We start from the raw sequence: 20266 nt of genomic DNA, 5'->3' as shown, positions 1-20266 counted from the left end.
ATAGAATGTTTGTGTTCAACAATGACAATTGTTCAACAATGACCTCAAAATCGCCTATTAATATGAGGTTAGCCCTTCTACATCACTCGCCACCATATTAATAAATTAAAAGTCTATTTTCATCACAGAAGTCTCCCCACCCAACATGGTATTGGTATATTTTCTAACGTTCACTTCAACACATACAGCAATGCTAGCTGGCATCTCTTTCACTTAGAAGGTTAAGTTCCCCTTCGGCTGTTTTCTCCAACTTAAACTGATATCTATAATCAATACTTGAAATACACCTAGATAAATGTATACTAATAATGCAAGACATCTCACTGTTGATGGCGGGGACGTTAACGTTAGCTCTGGTGATGGCTTGTATAAGATCAGGAGTCATGACTAGCTCCTACCTGAAGTGACGTGAGCAAAAATTGTGCTGCTGCTGCTTATCTTTTTTCTCCTGCTCTGTCCTTTTCTTCTTTCTCTTTTCGGCACTAGAGGGATACATCCATTAATTCACTTATTCATTTATATCACTAGTTTAAGTTATTTAATTGTAAAAATAAATACATAAAATAAACAATTGGGGGCCCCCTGGTGGCCAGGGGCCACAAGCAGCCGCTTAGTTCGCTTATGCCTCGGGCCGGCCCTGGCCACATACCAAACCCAATGGCACCCAAACCAAGCATAGGGGTGCCCACAGAGTGAAGTCAGTTCAGAGTTGTGTATGATGACCTTAACATTCTCGAGTAGTGTAGAGGATTTGCCTTACTTTACCCTTATGGTGAATGGGCAGCTCCATACAATCGTTTTTTTTTTCCTCACTTTATTTATAAATTTTTCCACGTATTACAAAATTCCAATCATTCCAGAACGTAGTTCTACAGTCTAACATATGTAGAGAAATATATTTATATCTATCTAGTATAAAGGGAACAATTATTAACCCCAAGTAAGAATGTTCAAAGATACCCAATACAGTATAAAATATAAAAAAAAATATTACCCCTCAACCACCCCCATGGTGTCTTATAAAATTCTACTGGATACCCATCCGGTCCAGGGCATTTGCCACTTTGCATAGAGGAAGCAGCTTTAGCAAGTTCATCTATAGTAATAGGTATTTCTAGCTGATCAACAACATTAGAATCCACCGTAGGGATACTGAAGGTACTAAAAAAATTATCAACGTCAGAGAGGTTGGCAGCTTGCTCAGATGTATAAAGGGAAGTATAATAATCTTTAAACTGATTGTTAATTAATATGGGATCTGTTGTTGTCCCTGAAGGTGTTTTAATTTGGTGAATAACGTGGGAAGTTCCTTCCTGCCGCAGTTGGAGAGCTAGCAGCCGACCTGCTTTGTCTCCCTCTTCATAATACCCAGACCTAGTTCTAAGCAATAAATTCTCTACATGACTTGTTGAGAGCATATCGAACACTGCTTGTAATAACTGGCGTTCCTTATAAATGTCTGGAGATGGGGTGACAGCATACATATTATCTAATTTAGTTTTTTTCTGCGTTATCTTAGAACGCCTCTTTTTGTTTAACCTTGCCTTATGGCTAGTATATGAAATGATTTCCCTCCTAAGAAATGCCTTCAGGGTTTCCCAAAAAAGAGATGCAGATATCTCCGGACTGCTGTTTGTGGATATGAAAAAATCTATTCGCTGAGAGACAAATTCCACCAAACTGTTTTCTGTTAGCATGCGGGTGTTGAGACGCCACAGTGGGCGAGTACCATTGAGCCCCTCAACGTAAATATTCATGATAACTGGTGCATGGTCCGATATTACAATTGCATTGTAATCGCACGACTTAAGTGATTGGATAAGTCTATTATCTATAAAAAAAGAATCAATACGTGTAAATGTTCGATGAACATGGGAAAAGAAAGAGAATGCTTTACCACATGGATTAAAGAAACGCCATGGGTCAGAAATGGCAAATTCTTCCATAAAAGACTGAATTACCCGAGCAGATTTTGAGGATGAATTACGTCTGAGAGAGGAACGATCAAGATCAGGATTAAGCCAACAGTTGAAGTCCCCTCCCATAATAATAGAATATGAAGAAGTTTCTGGCAATGAGGAAAATAATTGTCTAAAGAATTTCTCGTCGTCCCAATTAGGGGCGTTAACTAAAATGTTAACTAAAATAAGTGCAGTGTTACTAATTCTCTCTGAGACGACAAATCTGCCATTAGGATCCGTTTTAACATCTAAACATACAAAGGGCACTGATTTATGTATAAGGATTGCTGTCCCTCTGGCTTTACCCTGGAATGTGGAATGATAAACTTGGCCTACCCATCTTCTTTTTAGTAGCTGATGGTCTTTTGTTTTGAGATGAGTCTCTTGGAGATAAACGATATGCGCCCCCAGATGATTTAGATGATGTAGTACCTTACTCCGTTTCACATGTTCGTTTACCCCTTTGCAGTTCCAACTAACAAACCTTAAGTTGTTGCCTCCTGCTTGGTACCCTGTCTTAGACTGTGACATGTTTAGAGTAAAAGTATTGAATCAAGTGTACAAGTAATAATGAAAAAATCATAATAATAATAATCTGGCAAAACACTGTAGGTGGCAAAAAAAATAAAAATAATAAAAATATAATAAAAAAAAAGCATCTCCCCAAACGAGATACAGATGTAACCCTCCTTAACATTAACACTCTGTAACAACACTAGCGCTAACTAACACAACTCGCGTGATGTTGGTTCGAATAAGGTGACAGTATTTTAAGTATGAAAATATCACTGAACAGAACAGCAGTCATTGGAGTTCTAACCAGTCCCCTATATCAGCAAAAAAAATTCAAAAGGAAGATAGTAGAGGGAACACGATGATTACAATCATGAGCTCTCAATAATGAAGGACCAGCCAATATCAAACAATAAACATAATAATATTCATCTATGTTGCTCAGGCCGATACCTACCCCCTTTGTAAATTACTATGACTCGCTGACGCATCCGCAGGTTTCAGGTTACTACGAATGAAGCTTAGTGCAGCAGATGGCTCCGTAAACTTGTGTGAAACCCCATCAGGTAACGTGAGCTTCAGCACCGCAGGGAAAAGTGAGCCAAACTTGACTTCAGGACATGAATGAAGGATGCGTTTAACATCTCTGAATGACGCCCGCTTCTTAGCCACAGCTGTAGTGTCATCCGCGAAAATGGACAGCCTCTTTCCGTTGTAATAGAGAGGGGAGAGATCCGCAGCTCTTTGAAGAATCTCAGTACGCACATTAAAGTAATGCACCCTGATGAAAAAAGGGCGAGGAGGTTCTCATTTCTTTGGTTTTTCACGGAGCGTACGATGTGCTCGATCCAACAAGGGTTTATTTACACTTATAATCAGTGGTAAGTTATATAACAGAAAAAAAAGATTGTGCTGTTCAATATATGATTAAATCTGCCACCTTCCCGAGAGCGATCGAAAACACGTCTTACATTCTCAACGCGTATTCAACAGAACATTCTTCCCCCCTTCAAACAATTCTGCTTAATACAGGAGCCGATGCTTCGTCGATGACATCTAAAGAATACGAGGATCCTCTAACTAACCAGATAATGTGACATCTCCCTTGGAGGTTAAAGCTTCAGGTGTTTCACCATTTTCACAAGTTTACCATTATACCTGGTGCTCGGCTAAATCTTTTAGGTCGTGATATGATGCATAAATTGGGCATAGATATTAAATTCACTAAAAAACAAGTTGTTTTCCCCTTTCTGTCCAGTAAACAGGCATCCATCGATCCATTACCGACATGTGAGCAGCCAAGCAGGTTTCCTGTGCCAGCATGCCTGCACCGGTGGACTCCATGATTAACCCTTTGTTATGGTCTCAGTTCAAGGATGACACTGGTATCATTGATATGGAACAATATAAAGCAAAGCTTAAAACAAATAAGCCTGTTAAACAATACCCTTTGTCAAAAGATACAGAGGAAGATATTAAGCCTTTGATTGAAAATTTTGTGAAGCAGGGTGTCCTCCAACCAACACATTCGCCATACAACACACCAATTAACCCTGTAGTGAAAGCCGATGGAAAAACTTGGCGATTAACTCAGGATTAACTGAGGGCTATCAATCAATTAATCATACCGCAGGCACCAATTGTGCCTGATGTTCCGACTGTTATGAATTCTGTACCTTACTCACACAAGTATTTCACTGTCATTGATTTGTGTGCAGCTTTTTTCTCTGTGCCGGTTCACCCAGAGACTCAGCCATTGTTAGCTTTTACATATAGAGGGCAACAATATTCATGGAAGCGCCTTGAACAGGGCTACTCGGACTCACCCGCTGTCTTTTCAGCAGCAGTGCACTAAACTTTGGCCAGAATGACTGATTTGCCATCAACAGTGTGCGTGCTTCAGTTTGCAGATAATATCCTGGTGTCGGGCGAGACGGAGGAGGACTGTGAAAAAGCATCTGTGATTGTTTGCAATGTGCTTGCGGATGCAGGTTTCAAGGCCTCGAAAGAAAAACTGCAATGGGTCAAGACTAATGTGAACTACTTATGTCATGTACTGATGCAGGGCCTCAGAGCAATATCCACAGACAGGATCCAACTGATAAGAGGCATTAAGTCCCCACGACCAGTACAGCAGCTCCAAAGTTTTCTGGGACTAGTGAACTATTGTAGATCGTGGATACCTGACTGTGCGATACACGATAGGCATCTGAGAGGTCTGATTGATCAAAAAACTCCGCCCAACACACGTCTGGACTGGACTGCCGAGGCAGATGAACATTTTGATGCATTAAAAGCAGCCATCATTAAAGCACCAGCATTGGATTTACCAGACTTTACCAAGCCTTTTCACTTGCATGCTAGGGAGGCAGAGGGTGTAGCCGGAGGTGTCCTGTTGCAACTGCATGGTTACACATATAGACCAGTAGCATATCTGTCTAAAAAGTTAGATAACATAGTCACAGGTATGCCAGCATGTCTTCGTGCTGTGGCTGCAGCTGCTCTGATTGTGCAAATGGCGGAGAAAACTGTTCTATCACACCCAATGACATTATACGCGTCGCATCAGGTCGACGCAATTTTACACAACATGCAGACACAACATGTGACAGCGCAAAGACGATCAGGGTATGAGGCTATTCTGCTGTCTACAAAAAATCTTAGTATACAAACGACAGCAGGCATTAATCCTGCTTTGCTGGGACTATTGGGTATCATGGACATGACAGATTTGACTGTTGATCAGGATTGCATCTTTGACCTGACAACCTCTTGTTCTTCCAGGGTCGAAGTGGCCATAGTGAAGGTCAATGGTCATGCTTCAGGGGAGGATGAACAAACGTTAGGCAATCGAAGGGCTGATGAAGCCGCAAAGGCAGCAGCCAAAAGTCTGATTAAATTGCAGTTTCAGCAAAAAGACGAAACACAGATAGCAATGACCGTGCACATAACAAATATACCAGATATCGACATCAAAAAAGTCAGCCGACCCAGGCAGATTTGGAGCATTGGCGCAAAAGTGGTTGTGCTCCGGATAAAGGGGGGATTATATATGACAAAAAAGGGTAGAATGGCAATACCAAAGTTAGGATAAATTATTCTAATAAGGCACTACCATGGTTGTCTCATACCAGCTGTGCAAAAGTTGTTCAGGCAAATAATCAATTGTACTGCATTGCTGATGTGCATAAGACCGCAAAACTCGTTTTGGACGCATGTCTAACATGTGCGCAGGTAAATCGTTGCCGCATCCAGAATCACCGTTCCAACATGTACAAATCGATTTCACTCACATGCCGCCGATAGGTAATCTAAAATATCTCTTGGTCATTATTGATCGATTCTCAAAGTGGCCAGAAGCTTTTCCGTGCTCAAAAGTGGACGCTAAGACGGTAGTAAAGATCTTAACAAAAGAGATAATACCCCGCTATGGAATAATTTCGACTATCGAAAGCGATAACGGGACGCCATTCACGTCAAAGGTGACAGCTCCTAGCAAAGGCTTTGTCTATTGATTGGCACTTCAACATTCCGTATCATCCGCAGAGCTCAGCAGTCGTAGAACGATTCAACCGCATGCTACAGACTCGCCTAATGAAAGCCGCACTCAAGACGTGGAGGAAATGGGTAGATTTGTTACCCGCCGTGTTAACCGAAATACGAATGACCCCCATCTTCCACTACTAAGTTATCCCCTTTCGAGGTGCTAATGGGTAGGCCTTTCCCGACCCAGTGGGTCAAAGGCCGCGCAGGCATTTCTTCCTTAGGTGACATGCAGGTGATCCAGGAGGACTACGTGACTTCCCTTGTCGAAGAGCTAAATTTTATATCTGCTGATGTTTCTCTGTGTCTTCCTCTTCCCTCAGAAAACCCTACTCATAGTTTTGTTCCAGGACAAAGAGTGTTTGTGCAAAGTCTGAACCCTACCAAGGCTGGAGAACCAAAGTACCACGGACCAGCGACTGTGATTGCCGTAACCAGGACAGGAGTTCTGACAGATTACCAGCCGCAGTGGATACACTCTTCCAGATTGAAGTCGTGTTCTTCAGGAGAGCAGGCAAGCTCCAATTTAAAATAGAATCTCAAAAGGGGATTCACCTTGCTGCATTTTAGGGTGGGTGAAGCACTGACCATGCTGAGGAAAGAACTACCTTTCGTGAGGTGGGGGCCACCCAAAGCAAGAAGATAGATGGCCCATTGAGTCAACAGTGCTGACCCCATAATTCCCCTGAAGTGCACTAAGGGCCAAATTGATAAATCAATACTCATATCTTATGGATATATTCGAAAATGACTCTTTCATCGAGTGTATCGCTATAGATGCTCTTTTTGCGTTTGGTCCAGTAATTATTTGGACAGTGGTAGACGCATTAGACGAAGCTCAAGATCCCTTACGCAGTCTTTATTTCTGCAAAGGATCTTGTAGTTGGGAAATTCCAGAATCCAGATTTAGTATAACGGTTGAAAAAGCACAACATAGAGTAACTGGAGAAGGGAAAAGGTGCATATACTGTAATAGGGACAAAACCGTACCTGCTCTTTTTGGAATAGAGGCGAACGGGAGAAGTGCGTGGTAAATGAAGGTCACCATATTAGACATAACACAAGAAGATGAAGGGACCTATTACTGTGCATCCAGATTACTGTAGAAGCTCCGAAACATGATTCAGCTGTGAAGGAGGTAATTAATGACTTACGTACAGGAACAGACAAACAAGGCTCAGACTCATCTGAGGATGCATCGCACGACATAGATTTCTTTATGGGCTCCGACCTCACTCCAGACACCTAAGAGATAAGAGTGGTGAAGGCTCAATGTGATGGAAATTAGGTATGTGCCTTAGCAATATTACAGAAAAGGGTAGTGCATGAGGAAGGAGAAGGGGATTGTTGGGTATGTTTGCAACTTCAGTCTATGTGGAAAACGCAGGAGGTGAACACTGATATGGTTTGGAATAGCAAAAGCATATGCGAAATACCTAAATAGATGTCCTTGATCGTACCAATGACAGACAATGTGCGACAGGGAAATTCCCCAATTTTAGGAATTAGAGATTATGGGTGTTCGTACACGGGTACACCATTTCAGGGACCCACATTCCACGTACATGCTCCTCCAGCAGTATTGTGTGTATGTTCTGGGATAGGAAAACATATAGTAGGAAAGTTTGACGGTAAAAATACGATTACTCTGATTCAGGAGAAGAAAGAAATTCATAATTGCACGATAACTTAAAAGAACAGCACCAGGTTCTATCTTTGGAGAATGACACAGCAAAAGCATTGAATTTGATTAGCACTCAGTTAAGAACAATGAGAGAAGCAGATGTTCAGAATAGACTCGCTCTGGACATATTGACAGCCGAAAAAGGAGGAGAGTGCAAAATGTTAGGAGTCTCCAGACTATTCAGACAACATCACCGACATTGTTACACATATGAGGCAATCCATCCCAGTACCTGAAACGGCTGATTAAATTGTTTGTTTAGTAGTCTTCATACTGTTTGGGTCCTGTATCTTACAAGGCCTACATAAATGTGTGATGCAATCTTTTGCTCCCTTGACAAGGCAAGTAGCTTATCAGGTAATGATGATATCACGCTATTTGACAGAAATGAACTGAATTAGGATGGCTAGAGCCACACCTGAAGGTCTCGCTGTTGAAACTAACCATAGGGTATTATGGGGAACCGATTTGGATAGTGATAATGACGACGACGACGATGATTATGTGCACCTATATGAAGAGGCACTTGCACCAATCATAAGAAGGGAAGTTTAGGTGATGGAAGGAGAGGAAAGAGAGGTTCAAGTAGATGAAGACAGTAGAGCAGACGCCGAAATGATAGTAGACGAATCAGTAGTTGAGGTAGGGATGAACAGAGATGAGGAAAGTGATATGAGTGAGGAGAACGATGAGGATGAGGAGGATGAGTAATTCCTTTTTAGAAGGGAAGAAAGTGATGATTTCTTATTTTGATGATTTCTTTGATTTCCTATTTTAATTTCTTTTCTTTTATTAGAAGTGATATTAAGTAATGTTATGTAAAACAGCTTGCACGTGAAAACAAAATATAAATACGCTAATTGCAAATGATATATCACTAATACATTTGAATATATGTTTTGTTTATTATAGGGACACATGGTTATTTGTAAGACTGATGGTCTTAAAGTGGCCATTGTGAGATAGTTGCTGATAAGACACCTTGAGCCTGGTTTCCATAGTGTCCCGGCTATAGCGACCTACGAGGATGATGTATGTTTCCTTATAAGGGTGTATATTATTGTGAGTTAGAGATAGAGGAGCACAGAAGTATTCTGAGAACAAAGAACTAATAAATATCTTAGACAGGAATACTAACAAAGGTGTGATATATGTTCTGTGCACCAATGTGATGGATTTGAGCCCAACCTCACTTCCTCTTTTACATATATATATATACTGAACCCATTTGTAATAAACTTTGACTTTGAGTGAACTATACTTCGGTGTCTGTTTCATTCTTGGTCCCCAAGCTCGGTTCTTCTGAATGCTCCATCGACTAGACTCATCAACTATAAAGCTTTATACATAGACAAAGTAATAATCTTACATATTAGGAGGGAAAAACAGAGGATGTGGGGGGAGGTCTACATTTTGTGTCATTATGTGTGTGGCTGTGTTAAGGACAGGGTTTGAATTTTCAGAATATGTGTCTGAAAATGACATCCTGTCGTCTTTTTTGCTCATAAACTTTTTGTTCCTTATGTTGGTCACTATGTCAGTGTATGTGTTTTAAACAACTTATGGGATAGTAAATAAAGATTATTTGTGTGTTTCAGGGCATCCCGAATGAAGGATGACAGGGAAAATGCAAACCAGTAACATAACAAACAAGACAGATCCACGCTCTCTGAATTCCAGAGTGTTTATTGGGAACCTCAACACCGCTGTTGTCAAGAAGACTGACATTGAGCTGATTTTTGCCAAGTATGGAAAGATCACCGGATGCTCTCTGCATAAGGGCTTTGCTTTCGTTCAGTATGCCAGCGAGAGGAACGCTTGCTCGGCAGTGGCCGGCGAGAACGCCAGGGTACTTGCTGGACAGAACTTGGGTACGTGATATTTTTTGTCTGTTTATTACATTTGTAAATTATTACACTGAAAAAGGTGGAGAAGGGTGAAATGATGAGCATGAGATCAGGAGAAAAGCTTCAAAAAGAGAAAAGCAGGGAGGAAACCTACTGGCACAAAGTTCCCCTTACCTGATAAATACCCATCATACCTCATTAAAAACAAAACAGAATTTTACTTTGCTGGATTTTTGTTATACCCTTTTGTTGTTACTGTTATTTTCTATATCAGTAGTTTTTAGATATTTTAGACTACACCTGTCTAGTCCTAGATGAACAGAGAGAAAGAACAGGGATCCCATGTTACATATTGCATAAAATTGTGAAAATTACATCCTGCGTCCTTCGGCTTGAATAATTGTTCAACAATCTGATATAAATGCATTTTTAAGACTCAACTTCTTTCTTGCGCCAGTTCCAGTCAGGGGTCTGGCTAATATGGCACAAGCCATCTGTCACAACATACATTCGAAATGCAATTCCAGAAAGCAAATATTTTCCCTCAAAACATTTTAAAGGGTAATAAAACAAAAAAATTCAAACTTTTGAAGTAAGACAAAGATATATTATGTTTTTGATTAAAGCAAGTCGTTTAGAAACAGGACAGTAAATAAACTAATAAAGTTTACCCTTAAACATACTCAGTAATCATAAAAGTATTATTAATTGGCATGTTCATAATTTAAAGAGTGCAATTGAGAGAGTTGAGAGAGAATAAGTACTTTGTTTCCTTTCACAATGTTTTACTGCCCTCTTCTGTTAGCAAGAGGATGTGTAGGTGAGCAAAGTATTTCTACACGAGTACCTTTTTATTGTTCTACTTGTTCACTTAATTCTTTTGAAAACTGTGAGAGACAATGTGCTATATGCTGATTTTTAAATGATATGCCATTTTACTGAATGACGAAAAGGCCAGTAAGCAAAGTTAACCACCAGATGGCGCTGAATAAAATATCAGCCGTTCACTGTAGTGCAATATAGTTTTTAAGGTAAGATCATACATTGTAAAATATTTTTGCTATAGGGACCATCAAATTTGTTTAACAAGACAATTCAATTTATGATTTTACATTTTTAACCCATATTGCCACAACTCCTCAAGTTAGGCAAACTTCCCTTTTTATTTAAAGCATTATGTTAAAATCACAATTTAGTTGTGCCTAGAAACATATATATAAATAATCAAATACTAAATGAAATAAACAGCTTATTGTGGCAAATATGCATAGCTCTTATTGTCACACTTTTACTTACAAGTGAAAGCAGAAACTAAAATGCTGGAAAAATACTAAATACCATGCCACAATGACATCACTGAATTTGTCTAAGCAAATCTAAAAGCAAGATTTATAAAACCTATTATATAAACCTATATTTTAAATGATTTCAGAACATGTACGCCAAAACTGCCCTCAATTGGGCCATTTTCTTTTAGCATGTCTTCATTAAAAAGAACATCAATGTCACACCTAACAAAAGGGAGTTTGTGTGTGCCGTCACTATAATTAGCTTTTTAAGTTCCTCAGCAACCTCTCTGACAGATGCAAAGACATCTCAATGTCTTCAATTTCAGAGCCTGTCTTAAATTCAAAGGAAACAGCATATTCCTGCTTGAATAGCCTCCAGACACAATGTTAATAACTACCATGCTTATTGTGGATTGTGAAATGAATGTCAGCAACTGTGGGATGCTTTTGAAAAACAATCTTATAAAAGATTATGAACTACCGTTGATATATTTTATTTAACAATTTATGTATGTACTTAAACATTTCAAATCAAATCGTTGTTTTAGAAAGATGACACATATGTACATAGAAGTGATTTACCGAGTAATGAATGTTTTTCCCTGGTTTAAGATAAAATGTTAACACTTATTTATTGGACAATGAATATTTTATTTTAAATATCAATCAATAGTTGCATATTGGTAAACACCCCCATGACCGTGTAAGTGGTACAGTCTGAAATGGTGCATGGTTATATGCTTAACTCAATTCAGTCAGTCTCTGACTGTGACACTACGTTGAAGTGAGTTCAAGAGAAAGCAATCATTTCTTGCTCAAAATATATTATGCACAACCCGATGGAAATGTACAGAAGACCAATGCATAAAGGAAAACGCTACAGTGACCGATGTGAGTATTGTTCAAAATATTTACAATACAATTTTTTACTTGTTTAAATGATAATTGTAATGAAATATCTTTTGATGAATAATAAATATGTAATACGAATGTAATAACAATAATCGGGAATGAAACTCAGGAGAACTCTTTGGGATTGAAAATTAAAATGTGTAGTTATTCCGATTAGAGGTAAAAAATGACTTTAAAAGAGATGTCAATCTTATGAAACATTTCTTTAATGAAACTAAGTAGGGGCTTTTTTATTCAACTACGCTGAAAGCTTTTGAATGGGTAAAGTTAACCAAGTTACTCCTGTTGATGTGGTAACGCCTGTCGTAAAGGACAAAATGTGTGTTTATTTTTTATTATGCTGTACATCAAAATTGACCACTTTAACTTGTTTTCACGCATTGAGAATCACACTTGCCCCGTATATGTTGTCGTTTTAGTCGGTTCACTATGATCAATGTTTTAAATTTGGCTAATAGAAAAAGACACATCAAAGTTACCAAGCTAAAATTCTGTTTCTGTGCACATGAAGCACTGGAGATAATGAGCCGCACTACAAACGGATGTGATACTTGTCCTCAGGAGTACAAACAGTTCCAGGCAGTTGCGCAGATCAGTCACTGAATTGCATCATAACAAGAGGAATGATTAAAAAAAGACAAAAAATGGTTGATAAGTAGGTTGTGTAGAAATGCACAGACAACCATGAAGAGATGTGCCACAATGTGCTGTGCACAAATGCCAATGGGATCTATGTGATATCAGCTATGGAACTATATTTTTAATGCGTTATGCAGTATAAAGTAATTGCTGGTGTTGAACAGAAGAGAGGTGGACTCTTTAAGTCCTTACTATCTCAGTCAGGTATATCCTGGGTCCTTGTGCACGCAGAGATTGATCAGAACAGATATTTCATTCGAGTTTAGCTTTTAAGCGCAAGTTATTTCCCAGAGATTCTGACATGTCACAGGCAGTTATGTCTTGTCAAATGAATCACTCTAAATACTCAGCTCTGCCTCTTCCGACGTCCCTTTAGCTGACAGGCAGACACACTGACATTAAGCGGAGGCTATTACTAAGAGAGACGCCAATCTATCCGCTCACTGTAGCCTGACAGAGCGCTGACAGAGGAAAGCATACTAACTAAGAGAGGCACATTGGTAAAAAGAGATTAAAATATTGACATGACTCCATGTATATAGTATAGATGGTTGGCATACTAAATGAATACTGGCGTGTCACTGGACCATTGTTGCTTGGAAATGTTGAAGGATGCGATGCATCGCGCTTTGGGTCATTTCATCTCTAAAGAAATCATTTTTAGATTTCCTAAATGCATTATCATTTAAAGGGACAAGAATCACATTTTCTTTCTTAAAAAGACATGTATTCAAGGAAGATCAATCACTTTGGTGTTTTAAAAACTTAAATACAGATTACTTTAATTCAAAAGTATATCAGAACATAAAAGTATTTAAAAATAAATAAAAAGGTCCTTTTAAAAATGAATTACACCTTAAAGTGAAAGTTAATATTCTGTCATCATTTACTGACCATCTTGTCATTTCAAACCTGTACGACTTTCTCTTGCAGAACTCAAAATATATCTTGAAGAATGTTGGTACCAACTAAGCCATATTCTCACGGGGTTAGTATTATCTGGGGACCTCGTGTTATTTAGAAATGAACTCCCCACATCTGCATTTCATGTGGTGCATTCGCACCGGATAAGTAAATCTTGTGATTCTCCATTATTCAAAAGCGGTGGATAAAACCTTGAAAAATGATATATGAGTCCGCCAAATCACAGAGATGCCGATTCGCAAGGGACTAATATTATCAAAGGACCTCAGTGTTCGTCAAAATATGGTAAATCATTTGCGGGGGATTACAAATAACAGACATGCCCGATTCGCACGGGATGAAGATTACAGACAACCTCTGCAATTATTACAAATGACTAGAGGTCCCCAGATAATACTAATCCTGTTCGAATAGGGCTTTAATTTGATTTACTGTGTGCAGTTCGGCATGTTTAAGCTCTGGGACTGTGCCATTTATGACTTTCAAATGATTTCCAAATCCAGCATTATATCCACTGTTTATGTAACATCCATCACTGAAATGCCTTGAACAAACAAACACACCTCAACTTCTCTCACTATGGAAAGAGAAACGAAATGCAGCTGCTGGCCCACAGTGCAGCCAATCTTGATAAGCGGGTCTTCCTATCGCTCGTTGGGTGGCGCGCGGGCGGGCTATTTCTTTTCGCCTTGCATGGGCGTGCTTTTCCGGGAAAATTGCCCAATAAAAGGAATAGGATACCTGTTACGAAACAGGGATCCAGACTTATAAAAAACTTTCCGAAACAAGTTGGAGCGTGGAGGAATGTATCAAGGACAGAAATACTTCGTCATATGTCCAACTCGTTTTTTGAAGGAATTGTTCACCTTCAACATACATTTTCATGATAATTTACTCACCCCTGTTGTCATCCGAGATGTTTATGTATCTTTTTTCGTCGACAAAACATTCCAGGATTATTATCCATATTCAATGGACTCCAAACGGTTAAAGGTCAAAATTACAGTTTCAGTGAAGCTTCAAAGGGCTTTAAACGATATCAGACGATGACGAAAAGGTCACACTTGACGTAGGTGGAAGTACCGAGTCAGTGTTTACAAGTTGAAAGTGCAAATACCAAATAAACGCTGTTTACAAAAAAGGAGTTAAACGGTAAAACTATTTGAAGACGATTTGAAGATGGATTTTTCCAACGTCAATCGTGACCATTTCAACTTAATCATGTATTGCGGGAAATCGTGAGCGCTTTGCAAAACAGAGAAAGGCGAGCATTTATGTTTATAAAGCATATACATTCTATCTTTTAGATAGATAAGACCCTTATTCATTGTCTGGTATCTTTAAAGCCCTTTGAAGCTGCACTGAAACTGTTAATTTGGCAAGTAGACAATGTTAAGCCTGAGAAGCCAGCTTGTTTAACAGTGTAAAGAAGTCAGAATGCATGAAATAGCTTGTTACCTGATCTTTAAAACCCTTTTTTAATTACTCTTTGTATAACTGCCATGTTCCCATAAAATGCAACCATCTTCTTACCTGTACCACAGATTGAACTGTACTTTTTGTCTCCTGCCTTTTCTTTTCTCTTTGTTTTCCAATATATCGGATGGCAGTCTACTTTTCTAATTAAACTCTTAGTGACCCTCTCGCTCGGCAAATGTTTTGAGTCCTCAACCTTAGAAAACATTCCAAGCATGAATGTATCCACTTGAAAGGTCCATATGCCTCCGTAATGAATTTGGCTCAGTCAGCCAGAGACTAATCTTAACTCTGAAAGTGCACTACTTTTCCTCGCAGATTTAGTGCTTCATCAGAGTGAAGGCTGAAATTGCTTGTAAATGTCTTAAAGCTCTGAATTGTGATGTAGTCAGGGACTCAGGCAGCCCGTCCTTCAGGATAACGTGCCGGGTGACCTTGAAAGATACCGGGGAATGATTGTGCATCTGTTTGTGTTGAGTGAGGGAGACGGAGGCTGTTGCTCTGATAGCATCTCTCTGTCTGATGATGAGAGCCATCATTCATTCATTCTGTACCTGTGCAGTTCTAACGCTTTTCAAGTCCATTTTCCAGCCGGTGCCCTGCATTTATTAGAACGAGACTATGATTCAAAAGGAAACAATTTTTCTGCAATTATTTTTTTTACAGATATTAACATGGCTGGAGAGCCCCGTCCTTATAGGCCGAAGGTGGGATCAAAACGCCCCTTTTCCTTTTACAGGTTAAGCTTTTAGCATTGCATCTGCATTTTCTCCATGTAAACAGTGAATTGCCATAACATGTTTTTTTATGTATGTTTTCTTACAGTGGCTACGAATTTGATTACTACCGGAATGATTTTTATAACAGGTATGTATGCTGCATATAATTATGAAAGTGCATTAAGTCTCGGATCATATTAGACCATTACATTGGTATTTCAGTAAATGCTGGAGCTTTTGTTCATAAGAGTTTAAGTGAAGTCCCTTATGACCTTTACTGCACAAAAAAATAAAAACTGTAGGAAGAGATATCGCTAGTAACCATAATTAATGTCATTTTATCGGTTTGACTTCGGTTCCTTTGCTCGGACTAATGATGAATACTCCTCTCCAGTGAGACATTAACTGAATGTCAGAGAGCTGCCGGGTCATTAACCGAGCAACAGAGACGTGTCGCCCATCCTTCCTCTGACATTTTCATGTGTTTGCTTTTACTGCTCATTTGACAGAACTTGGTTCTCTGCGGATCAAGCAAACACCTTTGAAATTATTAGAAAATATAAAGGAAGAACTGCAATGCTATTTTTTATTTTGTAGCACAGGGTGTGCGCTTTTGCAAAACTTTCTTGCATAAAGTATGGACTAGTTAAGATTCTCTCGCATTTTATATGAAAATGTATTAGAATGAAATCTTACACATGCAGTATAAAGTATATTTCATTTTCAATATTTGTGTACAGAAACTTTATACAAGGGATGGTTTCATTTTTTCGGGGTATCCACATACCCAAATACACTTAAAGTATGCATATGTGTGCTTTTTTCGTCAGGATTTTTGACATTCATGGGCGATTAGCACCATCCCCTCGGGCTATCATACCCATCAAACATTCTCGTGTGGTCGCTCTCTCAACACGGAGAACGAAAAACTCTTTCCAGCCAAAGATGTCCAGCTGCTCTTCTTATATAACAACGCTATCTTCAGGTTCATTTTGCTTTATGGGTTTGTCCTTCATTTCTGTTCAACTGTTAGAGCCATATAACTAGCTGTTCTTCAGATTTGTAGCCCTTTTTCTGAAAGATCCAGAGATGTTCCCTGCAGCCATTAAACCTTTTTTTGCGTTTCATCGTAATGCTGTCCAACAGGTTTGGAGAAACATAAGCGAGGGTTAGAAAAGAAAAAATATTAAGTTAAAAAATGGACACAATAAACATGTACCATAACTTTCAAAGATAAGGAATCACATTTGGGTATATCCGACAACCATAGTCATTTTCAAACCTAAAGTGCCATACAAAAGACTAAATATCATGATGATAAATATTTTTCCTTCTTATTTTTCTGTTTTTTTTCCCAAAGTGAAATCCGATCAGCTCCTGAAAATCAAGCAAGAACTGTCTCAGATCAAGATTAAGATTGACTCCTTACTGGGAAGGTTAGAGAAGATTGAACGGAAGCAGTTTGCAGAGGCAGGTAAGAGAAAGAAATGAACATTGCTGTCAGTGTAGAGGCCATGTTGACAGGAGGTAGATTAAAAACACTTGTCATCATCACTTTCAGTGTCAGCGCAGGTAATCGAAAAAAAGAAAAGCATTCAGTTTTCACTCAAAAACATTGAGCTGGTAGAGCAGACATCTGGAAACTCATACCTTTACTTTCTTGGCATAACTTCTTAAGAGTTCACCAAGTACCCTGTAATCCTTTTTATATTCAGTGTGGCTTTGGGCCACACTCTAATCTTTTTGTTCGTCGTCTCATTCACCTTTGTTTGTACTGTACCCACCTCTGTCTGTCTGGGATCTCGATGTTGTGAAGAGGCCCAAAGGAAGCACGAAAAAGCCCATCAATCCCTCTATAGTGAGGCAGGAGAGGATTCTGGAGAAGATCAAGTGCATCAGGAAAGCGAATCTTGGAATGTGACTGATGATGACTATGATGACTTTGATGACAGTGTTAACAATGAACTGGTGAGTACTTAATGAATTCATCTAAATGTCTTGTTTGATATCAGACTATTTGAGATCTGACTGTGTGTGTTTTTAAACCCTAGATAGAAAACCACATATCTGATATAGACAACTGAACGGTTTGTATTCAGCATTCATGTCACTCTTGCACTCAAAATACACATTTACAATTTTATAAATAAAGTAGATACTATCTGTCCTTCAAGAGTTTTGTGGAATGATCTAACATGAACCATCACCCGGTTTAAGTGACCCGCTGCTCTATAAGAATACAATTATATTGCTTTTGTTGTTTTCATAATTGCCAAAGATCCCCAGCTTTTACAATCATTTTTGGGTGAACTACTACACAACTTCCAATTTAACCCATTTATTTCTAAATCATACTTCATCATTTGACCTTCCGGCTAATTTTTCTTTGTTCAGTTTGTAACCAATAGAAGTTGAAAGCACTTATGATGCTGAAATATCACTTACAATTTTATTGACCTTTAATAAAATATTTATTTTATTGTTAACGCATTCGTTTTGTATCACTTTTTAATAGATTTTTGGGTCTGCTTTTTTGCTTTCTTTAGGACGGAGTCCAGCACACCTATCAAGTTTTCTTTTCGAAGATGTCCAGCTGGAAACTGTCCATTTTTAATGTTAAAACTGTCTGGCTTGAATAGTTTATTATTGATAGATTTCTTTATTTATAAGGACAAATAAACACCAGGGACAATAACCAAAAGCTGTTCAGACGTGTGAATACATGCTTGTCACTGCATAAACCAAGCAAGAGGGAGACATCATCTTTCAAATTAATGTTCATTGTCAATGTTCAATGAGTCATAAAACTTCATTGTCATGTAAATGTATATACACACAATATGTACATATATTTGAATAATGTTTTAATGCATATTTATGTACAATTCAAACAATTCACGAATTCTCATTTATTCTTACATTTCAATGTATATACTTTTGTACTTAATATCCTAAATAAGTACTGTGTTTGTTTTGTGAATTCGTAACGTGTCACCCAAATGTGAAATAAAATTGAAAATACACGTTTCGTTGTAATTTAGTAAACAGACTGCTGGGCTTTAAAAAAGTACATTGAACAGCAAACATTACTTTTGCTTGATGTAAAGTCTTTCTCAAGACACAATTTATATAATTATAATAAAAGTATATAACAAAAGAAAAGTCCTGTACAGGAAGCAGCGACGCCCGGAAGTGCTGGATATGAAGTAGAGCTTAGCGGGACTTTTAATTTCTACAGCGGCAAAACAACGAAAGCAGGCGGATAAAGTTGATCAACACTCGGCAGACGATTATTATATTTCATCGTTTCTACATATTAGTTATGGTACACCGGAAACGAAGGTCAGTAAGTTAACGCACATGTAATAAACAAAAATAAAACGAAGCTAGAAAGTATAACTTTGCGTTTAATGTCACCTAGATGCGATTTGTGTTCCTATTATTTGTAGAGCATTATATGAACATAACTGCTTTGAATCCCAGTTAATAAATGCATCAGCCACTATCAGCCGATCGTGGATTTGTCGTCTTGGCTTTAAGTGAACGTACACGTTGTGTTGTTAAGTGCACATCTGTTGCTGCTGTACTTTATCTTATTTATTTTCTATTCTAAACTGTATTTTATTTTAATTTTTATTCTTAACTGGTACAATTTTCTAATTTGTTCACTGTTCTATCAAATGGATATTTTAATTTCTTCTATGTAAAGCACTTTGAATTACCATTGTGTATGAAATGTGCTATATAAATAAACTTGCCTTGGCTTGCTGCGTTAACAGATGCCCAGTGTTTAACAATCCGTATTTCAACTGGACCTGTCTATAGCAAGAACACGATTTAACACACTGCAGTTGTGTCTTAAATCATTTGTTTGAGGCTATTTCATCTTTTCTTCGAAGTTGCAAAGTTATGTTAAATGAATGGGTGGCAATAGGAAAGGCCAGCAAATGTGTAATGCACTATCCTCTTTTTTCTAAACTTTTAAAGCATCCTTCAGGTTGATGTGTTAATAAAGACAGACGTCTGTTGTAAACTAACTGTCCATGTGTCTGTAGCAGGTCATGGCTGTTGGAGAGCTCTGTCTAATTGATAAAGACATTTCAAGGTATATTGTTTAACACTTTTTCCCCGATGACTGGCTTCCTGGCTGAATTTCGAGTACAGTGAAAGGGATGGCGATTTCACTGAAAGTCTTTATTTCCAGTCTGTTAGGTATCCCATTGAATCCCAGCATTTCATCTCTGAATCTTCACTGTAACCGCATTTCTAAGATTGAGGGTTTGACAACGGCGTGGCACATTCGACATCTGGACCTGTCATCCAACCACATCTGTCGTATAGAGGGATTCGCTTCCCTGTCCTCACTGCGCACCTTAAACCTGTCTTGCAATTTAATCACAAGGGTCGAAGGTAAGCTGTTTGAGGTCGATCTTTTGGTTGGAGTCAGAAACGGGACACTTAAGCTAAATCTTTATTCTTGTATGTGTGTTCTTCCATTACAAGTTCTACTGTTAGTCAGTTCTAACTTAATAATGCAATCTCTCAATGTGTGTTTTTTAGGGCTCAATGGACTAACAAATCTCACAAGACTAAATTTGGCTTACAATCAAATAAATGATCTAACTGGTAGGTTGGAATACTGCTGTATTGCAACACATTTTCTCATTTATTGATCCGGCATGTGAATAGTTTGTACGACCCCAGATAATATGATATGTAAGAGAAGAACATAAAAAATGTTCTGTGTATCTTCGCTGTG

General features: G+C 38.5%; 2 protein-coding genes across 5 annotated transcripts in view; both read left to right on the top strand.

The window, feature by feature from the left end:
* Positions 1-9316: 9316 nt before the first annotated feature.
* On the top strand, positions 9317-18849 carry LOC306892408 (RALY RNA binding protein like; the record flags this gene model as incomplete). 3 transcript variants are annotated; one of them, XM_079453484.1, is made up of 8 exons in its annotated part: positions 9317-9572; positions 15455-15527; positions 15614-15655; positions 16338-16492; positions 16868-16981; positions 17324-17475; positions 17559-17594; positions 18054-18522. In XM_079453484.1, 7 exons carry the CDS (start codon positions 9317-9319, stop codon positions 17589-17591), a joined length of 825 nt encoding a protein of 274 aa, XP_079309610.1. In that variant the 3' UTR covers positions 17592-17594; positions 18054-18522. The 3 variants fall into 3 exon arrangements, with proteins under 3 accessions (XP_079309610.1, XP_079309612.1, XP_079309611.1); XM_079453486.1 differs by lacking the exon at positions 9317-9572 and adding an exon at positions 11595-11728 and having other exon boundaries at positions 18054-18849; XM_079453485.1 differs by lacking the exon at positions 9317-9572 and adding an exon at positions 11595-11728 and having other exon boundaries at positions 16338-16510.
* The window catches only part of lrrcc1 (leucine rich repeat and coiled-coil centrosomal protein 1), a 9764-nt gene continuing 8181 nt past the window's right edge, over positions 18684-20266 (top strand). Inside the window, exons 1-4 of one of the 2 annotated variants that reach the window (XM_079453477.1) lie at positions 18684-18849; positions 19566-19612; positions 19712-19917; positions 20068-20133. In XM_079453477.1, the coding sequence (XP_079309603.1) occupies positions 19569-19612; positions 19712-19917; positions 20068-20133 (316 nt within the window). In that variant the 5' untranslated portion in view covers positions 18684-18849; positions 19566-19568. Of the gene's footprint in view, positions 18850-19562; positions 19613-19711; positions 19918-20067; positions 20134-20266 lie in introns of both variants that reach the window. The other variant, XM_079453476.1, reaches the window with a different exon arrangement.

The sequence above is a fragment of the Barbatula barbatula genome (genome assembly GCF_947034865.1).
Source record: "Barbatula barbatula genome assembly, chromosome: 3".
Lineage (NCBI taxonomy): Eukaryota > Metazoa > Chordata > Actinopteri > Cypriniformes > Nemacheilidae > Barbatula > Barbatula barbatula.
Note: the sequence above shows the minus strand (reverse complement) of the source record. Positions and strands in the feature narration are given on the sequence as shown.